The following is a 13,016-nucleotide window of genomic DNA, read 5'->3' as shown; positions in this document are numbered from 1 at the left end:
CATAGGGCTGATTCTTCAAACATTTGTCAGTTTCTCTTCCTTTCCTACACTCACAATTGCATGGAGGAAGCAATGTCTGACTTAGCATGTTCCTGCTTACTGCCACCGGCAGCAATTCAGGTGAACACAAATTTTCCAACTGAATACTTGTGAACATTTTCTAACGCTGGCATAAACAGAAATAGCAGCAAGAGGGGAAATAATGGATATTCAAACAAAAACTAGAAGTTAGAGAAATTATGCAGTGGTACCTGCAGTAATAGTTAATAATAATAATAATAATAATAATAATAATAATAATAAATTTTTATTTATATCTCGCCCTCCCCAGCCAAGACCGGGCTCAGGGCGGCTAACAACCAATAATAAAAACAAGTTGATTAAAATACAATTTAAAAGATTAAGATACAACATTAAAACAATTAGGGAGCAATCTCTTCATAGGACGAGAAAGGAAAAGGAAAGAGGGGGAGGGAATCAAATTGGCTCCAAGCCAAAGGCCAGGTGGAACAACTCTGTCTTACAGGCCCTGCGGAAAGAGATCAGATCCCGCAGGGCCCTGGTCTCAAGAGACAGAGCATTCCACCAGGCTGGGGCCAGTGTTGAGAAGGCCCTGGCTCTGGTTGAGGCTAATTTAACTTCCTTAGGGCCCGGGACCTCTGGGGTGTTGCTATATGTGGACCTTAAGGTCCTCCGTGGGGCATACCAGGAGAGGTGGTCCCGTAGGTACGAGGGTCCTAGGCCGTGAAGGGCTTTAAAAGTCAAAACCAGCACCTTAAATCTGACCCTGTACTCCACCAGGAGCCAATGCAGCTGGAAAAGCACTGGGTGAATATGCTGCCATGGCAGAGACCCTGTGAGGAGCCTCGCTGCAGCATTCTGCACCCGCTGGAGTTTCTGGGACAGCTTCAGGGGCAGCCCTGCGTAGAGCGAATTACAGTAGTCAAACCTGGAGGTGACCATCGCATGGATCACTATGGCCAGGTCGGGGCGGGAAAGGTAAGGGACCAACTGTTTGATGCGGCAAAGGTGGAAAAATGTCGCCTTGGCTGTTGTTGTAACCTGCGCCTCCATGGAAAGGGAGGCATCACGGATTACACCCAAATTCTTAACGGAAGGCAATGGCACTAATTGGGCCCCCGCAAGAGAAGGGAATTGGTCCCTCTTCCCCATACCATCCCGACCCAGCCAGAGGACCTCTGTCTTTGAAGGATTTAGTTTCAATCGGCTCCCACGAAACCATCCAGCCACAGCTTCCAAACATCTGGTCAGTATGTCAGGGATTGAGTCGGTATGGCTATTCATCAGCAGACAGAGCTGAGTGTCATCAGCATATTGGTGACAACCCAGCCCAAAGCTCCGGATAATCTGGGCAAGGGGGCGCATAAAGATGTTAAAAAGCATCGGGGAGAGGATTGTGCCTTGTGGCACTCCACACACCAAGGGGTGGTGCGACGACAACTCCCTCCCTAGGGCCACCCTCTGTCCCTGACCAGAGATAAAAGAGCACAGCCATTTATGGGCTATGCCCTGTATCCCCACATCGGCAAGGCGGTGGTCCAAAAGATCATGATCAACCACGTCAAATGCTGCTGACAAATCTAAGAGAATCAGCAGTCCCGACCCGCCTCGATCCAGTTGTCTGTGGAGATCATCTGTTAGGGCGACCAGAGCCATCTCGGTTACAAAACCAGGACAGAATCTGGACTGAAATGGATTTAAAGCCGATGTTTCCTCCAGAAACCTACCAAGCTGGTCAGCAGCTGCTCTCTCAATTACCTTACCCAGATATGGGAGATTTGAAACTGGGCGGTAATTGGATAGATCTAAAGGATCTAGTGAAGTTTTCTTTAAGAGCGGACACATCATTGCTTCCTTCAGCTCCCCTGGGAATGTCCCTGTGTTAAGGAACAAATTGATAATTTCAACCAGAGGGGTCCGCGCGATATCTGGGCACGCTGTAATCAGCCAAGACGGGCACAGATCGAGGAGGCAGGTGGTGGGCCTACCAGCTTGGAGAAGTCTATCCATATCTGCAGGGAGTATCTGATCGAAATGTTCTAACACTGGACCCGAATACAGTCAAGGGGTCTCCAGTTCTGTCACTGTATCTAAATTGGCAGAGAGGTCACGGCGGAGCAACAGGACTTTCTCAGCAAAAAAGCTCGCAAATGCCTCACAGCTGTGGGTCGAATTTGTGCTTAATTTTGGTTGTCCTCCTAAGGACGTTATTGACCTACCGTAATTATTCTAAAAAGTTGTGCCGGGCGAGAGCTAGCGGATGCAATGGAAGCTGCAATTTCTTAGCAGCTTTCATGGCCATCTCATAGGCTTTCATAAGTGTCCTATAAGATGTTCTTTGAGCTCCGTCATGAGTCCGTCGCCATACTCGCGCTAGCCGTCTTGAGATCCCGCTTCATTTTCCGGAGCTCCTCGGTAAACCAAGGGACCTGGTTTCGACGGGGTTGCAGAGGGCGTTTGGGCACAATCTCATCGATGGCCGCCAAGAGCTGGTTATTCCAGTCCTTGACAAGGTCATCTAATGAGTCACCAGGAGGAGCAGGGTCCCTCAAGGCCAGACGGAATCTATCAGGATCCATCAGTTTTCGCGGGCGAGCCCAAATAGGCTCGCCACCCAAGCAGGGGAGGAGCGGGAGTCAATCTTGGCTTTCAGAGTGTAGTGATCAGACCATGGCACTTCCACAGGGGGGAGCATGATCACATCTATGCCAGCACCAAAGATCAAATCCAGTGTGTGGCCTGCTTGAGGGGCCGGGCCCATAACAAACTGGGAGAGCCCCAGTGTTGCCATGGAAGTCACTAGGTCCAGAGCCTGTGAGGAGGAGGCGGCATCGGCATGGACGTTGAAGACTCCCAAAACCAATAGGTTTGGGAACTCCAAGGCCCAGCCTGCCACCACCTCCAGCAGGTCTGACAGGGTGGCTGCCGGATGCGTTAGGTGGCCGGTACACCAACCAGACAGCCAAGTTCTCCTTGGTGCCCCACACAACAACAACACATTCAATGCCGGAGATTGCCAGTGGTGGCAGAGCCCTGAAAAAGCAATCCTCCCGAATCAACAACGCTGCTCCCCCCCCCCCGACCCACAGTCCGCGATTGATGGAGAACAGAGAAACCTGGAGGTGTTATCTCATGTAGGGAGATTACTTTGCCTTCCCGTACCCAGGTCTCTGTCACGCAAGCCAGGTCAATCCCCTGCGAGACAAAAAAGTCACACATGGTGGCGGTTTTATTGCCTATGGACCTGGCATTGCACAACACCAATGATGGAGGTGGGTGATCCCTGCTCGCCCTACCCTTGTCCCTTGAGACGGGGCGTAGATTGGAAGGGGTTCTAGCATCACTGCATCTCAAAACCCTTCGCCGATAGTGATATTTAGCCCCACCACCATTCTTCCCTAGCCCTAGTGGGAATCCCAGACCCCATACTAGCCTCCCCAATAGAAGGGTAAGATCTCCTCACTAACAAGTCATCTCTGGGCCAGGACTCTTGGGTCAGAATGATATGGGGAAGAGGTGAAGGTTTGATAGGGTAATTATCCCTAGAAGATAAAACCCAACCAACCGCACGCTGAGCAAAGATGTTCAGTTCCTCTGCCAATGAGGCATCAGTCTTAGCCATGTTCCTTGTATTGCCCTTGTAGTTGGTTAGGTGCTGCAGTCGTTGCCACACTTGTTTCATGATGTTATTGGCTAAATAATTTTCCACCTTAAGCTTATACTGTTGTTTTGCTGCCTTAATGCCTTTTTTGAGATTTATTCTCGCCTCTCTGTATATGTCTATATTCCCTGTCTTAAAGGCAGAATCCTGCAGTCATCCATGGTTTACAGTTCCCATAGAGTCTAATGCATCTCTGCGATGTTACATTATCGATGCACACTTAAATATAGAAGAGTATAGCATCTGTGTATCTATGCAGATCTTGATGTTCAAACACACTCCAGTCAGTGCTCTCAAAACAATCCTGGAGCTGACTAAGAACACCCTCTGGCCAAGTTCTAACTGTTTTTATAACTGACTGAATTCTTCTCCTGAGAGGGATGTACTTAGGACATAGAAAAACTGAAGAATGGTCGGATGAGCCTAAGTGGGGGAAGGGGATTGCCCTGTAATGCCTGTTTCAAATTGGAATACGTGAGATCTAGAATATTCTGTCCTCTAGTGGGAAATTTCACAAACTGTTCAAACTTAGGAAAAACCGTCTTTAGGCAGGTTTGATTGAAGTCCCCTGCCACAACAATGGCGTCCTCTGGGTGGATTTGCTGCTGCTCGGAGATGACATCATATAGCTTAGAAAGTGCCACATTGACATTAGCATTGGATGGAATATAAACAGCTATAATAATTATGACAGTTACTTCTCTAGGCAAATAAAATGGCCGACATGTAACTGCCATCAACTCTAGATCTGGGGAGCAATATGTGTAAGCTACTTTGCTGTTAACGCACCAACCATTGTGTATGTAAATACAGACTCCTCCACCCCTAGCTTTACCAGAATCACTGTTTCTATCAGAGCGATAAATTATTCGATTTATCAGCTCAACTGCCGCATCCGGTACTGCTGAATGTAGCCAAGTTTCTGTAATATTTACCACACAGCTCTCACAAAGAAGCTTGTTTGCTGCCATCAGTAACTGTAATTCGGCAATTTTGTGGGCGAGAGATCTGGTGTTGGTCAAGAAGACGCTTGGCAGTGCTGGTCTCGTGGGTCTTTTTCGAAGCCGGGTTAACAGACCAGCTCTGCAACCACATTTTTGCTTTCACTCTTTTCTCTTTCGCTTCTTTCGGCACTTCCCCCTCCTGTTGACAATCCATAGAGATCCTGGAGGTCTTACTATGCAGTTTGATATACAGTGGGACCTTTGAAACTCTCTAGTTATCTCTATTTTTCTTGTGAGCCCGATGTTTACCAGTTTTGTGTGTGAGTAGGTGAGGTATTGGGAGCTCAGAGCCGCAGTGTACGGACGCGCTGCTATCTTGGAACGGTAAGTTAAATGAGCATCATTAATTCACTTCTGTAACAAATAATTGGGATACTGAAATATATTTCTTAACTGCAAATAGGTTCTTTGGATGGTTGTGTATTTTTCTGCTGGCAAGCATAACAGCAGATATGGTATTATATTCATGCCACATGACACTGTGGTAACGCTATTCGTATAATCACCGCCTAATTCACCTTTAATCATTCAAAAACAAACCCAACACATGTTTCTACTTGCTATTTGCCCAGGCCAAAACAGTAACAGTGCATATATACCTTCATTCATGCCGTTCAGTATTTCAGTGAGGTTTTCATGCCTGCTGTCATACTGATGTTCCTTCCACGTTTCACCGTTTTCACTTCGAAGCACAATCAGTTCTCTTTCCTTTCCTCGCATCGATCCAAAATGAGGGATTTCCACTATGACAGGACTACACCAAATAAAAGAAGAAGAAGAAGCAATTCATATTGTACATGCGTTTTTTCAGTTTACTAAGTGCTGCTCCCTTACTCAAGAGTTGTCTGTCACACAGCTACAAGTGCGCTCATGGGGGGAAATGGTTAATAATTGGCAAAGCTGCAAAACCCTTTCCAATTCAAATTGCAAGGTTTTTTGTTTGTTTGTTTTTGTTTTCAATAATCCACTCCAATTACACACTTCGATAAGCACGCACAGGAGTGCTGACATACATCAATTTACACAGACAACAAAAACAAGTTACAAAAATGCATATAAGCAAATAAAAAGAAAGGGTTTCAGCAGGCAAGCTTAGATCCTGCACTTGGCTATGCATACATAATGCTATTTACTCAGGGCTGTGTGTACTCGGCACTTAACACACATAAACATTTGGCTGTGTCAAAGTAACCCATGTTCCGTGTCTAGAAAAGCTGAATTCTTTCAACCAGCATTAATAGGCAACCTAAGCCAGTCTGGACAACTTATTTGAGTCTGTACAATTTATTCTGCTTCTGCTAGTCACAGGAAGAAGGAAGAAGCAATGCCAGGGCACTGATGCACAGGACCCTGATTGCTGGAAATCTTCTTTTTCAACACTTTGTTTTGAGACTTCACCTGATGCTCTCCACCCAGTTGCAAACTTACTTTTAAAAATTGTTTCTAAAAAGTGAAACTCAGAGTTTGAATTTTGCTTTTCTTGTGCTTGAACAACTCTGTGCATATGCAATGTTGTTTGCTTAGGGCTGTGTGGGAGCTTTGACTTAAAATAAAGAAAAGGGGGGGGGGGAGAAGAGAACTGACAATTTGCACCAAATTTTTCAAATATATTCTAAAGAAAAGCTCATTTTCCCAGCCAATATATATTGTGGAAATTCGCCAGATTTGCAAGTTTTGCTCACTTTGCCTGATTTAAATATATTTAAATACGCTAAATAACTTTAAATATGTTTTAATCTTGGGAGGAGTAAGGAGGTACAGATGTAGAAGGATATAAAAAAGCACTGAAGTTCCATCCTCTTACCACTGGGCAATCTTAATTACCCATGCAATTTCAAGTCCATGTGCGTGGTCATAAAGGCTAGACATTAAAAAACAACAACCAGGGAGAGCACTGAAAGTCTCAGGAAGTTGAATTTGGCACCCAGTACTATAGTCTCTACTTTTCCGCCCTTGCACAGAATCACAGAATACACACAGCCCTTTAACAATTATCAACGGGCGATGCACCAGCATAGGCAAAGACCAACTTGATTCTAAGGTGTAGAAGAGACACAGTCAGATATAAAACAAAAAACAAGCAAACATAAGTTCATTTTGCTGGCATGCCATATTTACATTGACTTTAATGGAAAGTGTACATTTTGATCCAATGAAATCTTTCATACAAAGAATTAATGCAACTGAAAATATATATAGTCTAATTTTATAAAATAACGTGCAGCGCAATCCAATGCACGAGGAGTTCAGTGGGGAATAAGCCTGCAGAAGACTGGGCTATGAGAACCTGTATTGTGACTCCTATTTTCCTCCAGCACCATTTGTGTGAGCATGTGTTTCTTTTCAAACACTACATATACTAAAGCCCCTGGTAAATATTGATCGTATAGGGACAAAACTGTAGCAGTTTTAGTCACTTACGGAAGCATCTGCATGCCAGAATGGCTTGATGTGATCTTCCTCATATGTCAAAGAAAACCTACTGGTATTAGTCTATGATTGTAGAAAAGATTGGCTCAACAACTTAACCTGGAGGATTTGAGGAAATATTTTGGTCCTTATAACTTACAATCAGTCCAGGGGCTGGGGCTGCCTGTCCACTTCCTTCTCCCTGGCCTAAGTTTGCACTTGTAGAACTTAGCAGGGAGGAGGATGGGTACAAAAGCAGAATTAGTTTGCTCCATCTGTCACTAGCTCTGGCCTATGTTGGTCTCCCTGTCTTCCACACTTTCACAATGGGCACCAATTCAAACAGCTAACTAATCGGTGGTCTAGCTCTTGGCTGCTGAATTCAGCAGCACAGGCCTGCACAACCTCTTACCTTTTAAAACCAAACACACTTATTTGTGGTGAAGGGCCTGCAATCCCTCCTACCCGCCTCCATGTTAACAACAGAAAGAGAGATTTATTCAGCCTCTGATGGTCAGCCATACATATCTGGTGAGCTGTGCTCAGCTTGGTGGGTACAAAGTTGTGTAGGCCTCTGACAGAACCATGATCTTATGTAGCTGTATTTATCTTGGGTAGCTGGTCGGATCCATTTGCACCCCTACTTAAATAATACACCTAGTGTTACCTGACTGTGTGCCTTCAACCAAAGATTACAAGAGCATAATTAAGTGGCCAGTGTAATAAACGAACAGGTTGTTTTCCGTGCCTTTTTTTCTTTTTTTAATAAAATGGAAATCTTTGCTCATGGGCAAGGAAAGCCTTTGAAGTATTCCATCAGAGAAACACGAGCAGTTATGGATTATGCAGCCTTAAGACATTTAAACAGACAGTATCATTAATTTCCCACAGAGGTTGTACTTAGCTCTGCTCATATATATTTAGAGAGAGAGAGAACACCTCACCATTCTGCATAAACATCAAAGAGTAGCAGCGCTACTAGCTGAGACATTCTTCAGCAGTTACATTTTTTTCTTTTACAAGGGAGAATCAGAAACAGTAATAGCAGTATTTTTTTTAAGGCAATTTAGGGTATGACCCAGCTAATCACTTTTACATCTCATTGATTTCAATGGGTGCATTAAGCCATTGTTTAAATCACCCCAATGGGATTAAAAAGTGCTCCGTTTCTGACAGATTGTGGGTTTATTTTTGTGAAGCGCCAAATATTCTAGTGTTGCATTTGGTTATTGGTTCTATCATCTCAACAAGAGATGGATGATAGCAGTTCCACTTGTTTGCCTAATGTTTGTGCAGGCCTTGCAAAACAGAAAATGTTTAAGCCCATTGAAAACTATCCTATGAATACAATCTTTGCAGGCGAATATGTAAGATACTGTCTCTCTGTATAAGACGCACACAGTTTTGTGCATGAACATAAACAATACTCACAGAGAAGGTATTAGACAGGTATTGAACACAGGACTTGGAACAACATGCTACGTTAGAACCTCACAACCTCTGAAGGCAGGCAGTCAAAATAGTCAAATCTTCCCAAGATTTTAAATATGAATATCACAGTTTTCTAATAATTGTAAATAGATATACACAAAATTCATACTTCGTTTTCAAACCTGAAATATAATTCAGTTTTAGAAGGGTTAACATTTTCACCAATCTTATTCAACCAGGTCATTTACTGAATTTTATTGAACAAGACAGAACCTTGGTCACAGGGGTGGCCAAACTGTCACTCCTGGGCATTTCAAGATACATACAGAGAGTTAGTGGCATTCTCAGTGCATAGGCACACTCTGAGTACATCATGAACCAAGCAATCAGTCACCCACCTATACATTTGGGCCATAGACAACTGGCGGGATGGGGAATTAGGAGATCAAATTCTAAGTTCTTAGTGTTTAGGCAGACTTTTCATGCTTCTTAATATTCTAAAGTGAGTCTCACAGGTGATGAGCTACAGTTGTCTGAAAGCAAAGAGCTAAACTAGAAGTGATGTTTATCATGCAACTGGGAGTTTCCTCCCATTGCAAATAGCAGCTGTGCAGGAGTAACAATCCTGTTGAGACCACAATGGAGGCAAAGAGGTAAAAATATTTCCCCCCACTGTGCTGATGATCTGGATCTACCTCCCGCCCATCAGGGTGCTTAAGTATTTATTTTTATATAAAAACAACAATCACCAGCAACTGCTATTTGCATGATTACGATTGTGCCTAGTTTGGCCCAGAGTTAAAGGTAAAGAATGAGTATCTATTGTGAGGACTCAAGCACATGAAGATTTTGGTATATATTAATTATACTTATATCTTGCAACCCCCTGGAAACTTTCCCCAGCTTCAATAATGCTATGGCCTCAGATGTTCTCAGGCCATTCATAGGGCCCTTGGGAATGTGCTGAACACAGAATTCAGAATAACATTCTACATTAAACATCACAGACTTCAGATGCAGGTGGAATTTCTAGGAATGTGTTTTTTGAACTTTCTTTTGAGTCAGTAGCAGATGGCAAGGGAGATGGACTTCCCACTCTCAAGAAAACATAACTTTATCTGCTCAGGATATTAGGGGTGGTTCTATGGCACATTGTGAGAGCCCCTCTTATATGCTATAACTGATATGTTAAGACCTTGTTACTGCCTCACATGAGCTGAGTTTACACATTGGAACATTCCCACTTGGTTGCACAATGTTGGGGAAGGTCAGTAATAGAGGAATTCGTATTTTTAGGAATGCCTGGCCATCATTACTGATCTTCTTATTGTGATAAAATCCCAGGGTCCTGCAGGAGACAGTTTGAACACCACTGTCTTAAGCTTATATTTATCCACCCCTGCTTTACAAATACTTCCTTGTCGGTCCAAATTTGGCAAAGCTATTTATTTGTGCCAGAAGCTGGCTCCAAAACCATGCAAATACCTTCTCTACCAACAGAACTAAAACAGGACCATGTGTGTGGTGTCGCTGTAGTGCTTTTTAAAAGGTGTAGTCAATGCAGCTGAAACAGTCAAAATTGGTTAAAACATAGGAAAAAAGCACAAAGTTATGAAAGCAGAAATGCTTGCAGTGAATTCCACATGCCTAGAAGCACAAGATCAATTACAGGAGCAGTGCTAGAATAAAATCAAGCCACTATGATTTTTTCTTTCAGTGACGGTTAATCAGCTGAAAGCTTTTGTTGTTGTTGTGAACCAAAAAATTAAAAATTAAAAAATGGGAATGACCAAAACACAAAACCAAAAAAAGCAAGTCAGAACAAAAAGGAATTAAATAAAAAGAAAAGAAAAGAACTGTAGACATTTGATATCTTTTCTTAGAAACATCCTACCCAATAAATTTTGTTCCTTGAGGCCCAAGCTGCAGGATTCGGCTAACCATGCTCTCACCCTCATTTAGAGGGGGAGGATTGGTAGGAAGGTGCAGTTTACTGAATAACATCCATGCAGCAGGAAGAAAAACAAGAGGGGAAATTAGGAACAAACTGTCATTCCCGACAGAACTTTCTACTGGGGACCATGTATGGTAATGAACAAAATTTATCATCATATATAAATTTATGTACTCCCATATCATAGTGGATTGTTTCCCCTAATGTTAGCTTTGGGGGGGAAAAGTCTGCTGTTGGCATTTGTGTTAGTATACGGCTCAGAGTAGCTGCTACAAAATTCACATTCAGCTGCACAGTCTTCTCTTGGTAAATGTTTGCAGCTCTTGAGGATGAGCAGATAGTTTGTACAGAGTACTCCTTTAGAAATCAATGGCATTCCATAATCACTGGGTGCTGGGCATATAATTCAGCAGTGCTCCCAACATCCTGCCTTTGTATACATATCTGCATGAATCAAGAATAAGAGAGAAGGTTTTGGGTCCCACCCCCACTCACCCCTTAAACATAACATATTACCATAGGAAAAATTATTCATGATACCATAGAGAATTTGGCCTAGGATAAAATTGCTAGGTGCTTACCTAGCAAAAGGAAAGGAAGCCTACCTCCAATCCTCAAGTTATTTCAATTTTAAAAGACCCAACAACTTAGATCCATATGGTAAAGGAAAGCAAAACTATAGATGCAAAATGGCAGCCAATAATACGATTCACAGAACAACTCACCCTAAAAATTGTGCTCCGGAAGGCCCCATTTCTACCAGTCTACTAGCCAATCCTTCTCCTTCAACCATTGGTGGAGGGCTGGCCAGTTTGTGCCTCTTTACCAAGCGGCAGGTGATGCGAGTGGGCGCTGTGCATTTACGCGGTGGAATAATAATCCTCATGCCATGATGACGGCTGCCCCTCATTGAACCCCCGCGTGCATCAACCATAAAACTAACCAGAAAACTGCAGGAGAAAAAACACAGAAAGAAAGTGTCATCGGGTAGTTTAAAAAAAGAAGTATGAGCACAAATGTTGACTAAAATGAAACCAATGAGAAAGAAGATCATGTAAAATAAAAAAACAACACAACAACATTCCTATACATGTCAACTGATAAATACCCTTGTACCTTGTGCTAAGGAAGTGGACATCAGCAGAATCCTCAGAATGTCTACTCAGAAGTAAGTCACACTTTGTTCAATGGGATTTATTCTCAAGTAAATGTAGTATATCCACTAACCTGGGAGTAAGTCTCACTGAACTTGATGGCTTAATATTGAATAGACGCAACATAGGCTTGTGCGAATACTCACCTTCCTAGCAGAAGGTATGACAGTAATTCTTAGAATGACCATATGCATGAAATTCTACTATTTTACTAGCAAGACAAACATTTAGTCAAAACTTCTTTGTTGAATACAGTGTCAAAGTCCAAACTACTAGGGTTAACTGTGTCTTCATCTACTATTGTGAAAATATTAGTGTATTATTCATGCACTAATTGGCTACATGGCACCATTAGACAGCCTGCTGCAAACATCCTGTGTTTCTTTCAAAGAGCAAGTCGGACATGCACAACAGAACTGCTCAGTATTATGACAGCTACTTATTTTGTTTTTGCAAACCCATTGTTCTACTACTGAGATTTTCCAGGTCTTTAAAGCACAGAATTAAACATGAAGGGGCAGATTCACAAAGTGGCTTTGGTAAAAAAAATAATCTAATTTTCTTTAGCAGCTGGGTATCAGCAACAGGATGACACACTCCTTCTTCACTTCTCCTTTTCTCAGTGTTTCCATTCTCTTTTAACAGAACCACAGTTAGATTACATGCAAAATAGGGAACCATGCTTTATTTTCACTTTATTAACCAGAATCTTAAACCATCTTCAAGCAGGTGTTTAAGATCCTGCTTAGTAAATTGGCATTAAAGATGCAATCTTTTACAGACATTGAATTTGATGGGACTTGAATAGATGTGTATAAGATTGCCCTGTAAATCACAGTTCCATGCTTGGGATATAATGGCCTAACAATGGTTCAATTAAATAAGGATGTAAACTATTCATGGTGATTTCATCATAGTGACATGAAAATGCTACTGATGTCACTACACATTTTAGGGAATGAGCTGGATCCAGATTAAGTTAGTTGAACTTAATTCCCATTAAAATCAATGGGGCTTAAGGAGTGATTTCAACAGGAGCTACATTCAACTAATTCAGTCTGATGCCAAGCCACTGTCTTTTTATTGGGCGTGTGCCACAAAATGCTGACATGTCATGAAGATGCACAGTGCATGGATAAGACCATCCTTCCTGGTTTTTTCAAACAACAGGAGACATGCAAGCCCAACAATGGGGGATGTGAGGTGCTTCTAAATCTAGATTTTTCTGCCGATGTTACCATCATCTGTCCTATATGTGGGAGACATATGAAATGTCAGATATTCCACTGCCCTGTCTTACAGGTCCAAATACAGACAGGCACAACAAATGTACTTAATTTCCAGTGGCCTGTCCGGGGCTAGGTGTGACAGTGGGACATATT

At 42.7% G+C, this 13,016-nt stretch overlaps 2 protein-coding genes across 52 annotated transcripts in view; one reads left to right on the top strand and one right to left on the bottom strand.

Annotated features, from left to right (window-relative positions):
- Positions 1–13,016, bottom strand: part of ANK3 (ankyrin 3) — a 401,108-nt gene that overhangs the window by 43,600 nt on the left and 344,492 nt on the right. For all 43 annotated transcript variants that reach the window (XM_081190769.1, XM_081190787.1, XM_081190760.1 and 40 more), the window contains 2 exons: positions 11,206–11,430; positions 5,286–5,440 (listed from right to left, as the gene is read on the bottom strand). In XM_081190769.1, coding sequence (XP_081046895.1) covers positions 5,286–5,440; positions 11,206–11,430 — 380 coding nt within the window. The remainder of the gene's footprint in view (positions 1–5,285; positions 5,441–11,205; positions 11,431–13,016) is intronic.
- The window catches only part of LOC308585316 (uncharacterized protein), a 131,096-nt gene that overhangs the window by 58,058 nt on the left and 60,022 nt on the right, over positions 1–13,016 (top strand). The gene's annotated exons all lie outside the window — the stretch shown is intronic.

This window comes from Podarcis bocagei, assembly GCF_964188305.1.
Source record: "Podarcis bocagei genome assembly, chromosome: 4".
Taxonomy (NCBI): Eukaryota; Metazoa; Chordata; class Lepidosauria; order Squamata; family Lacertidae; genus Podarcis; species Podarcis bocagei.
The sequence above is the reverse complement of the archived record's forward strand: the minus strand, read 5'-3'. Positions and strand labels throughout refer to the sequence as shown.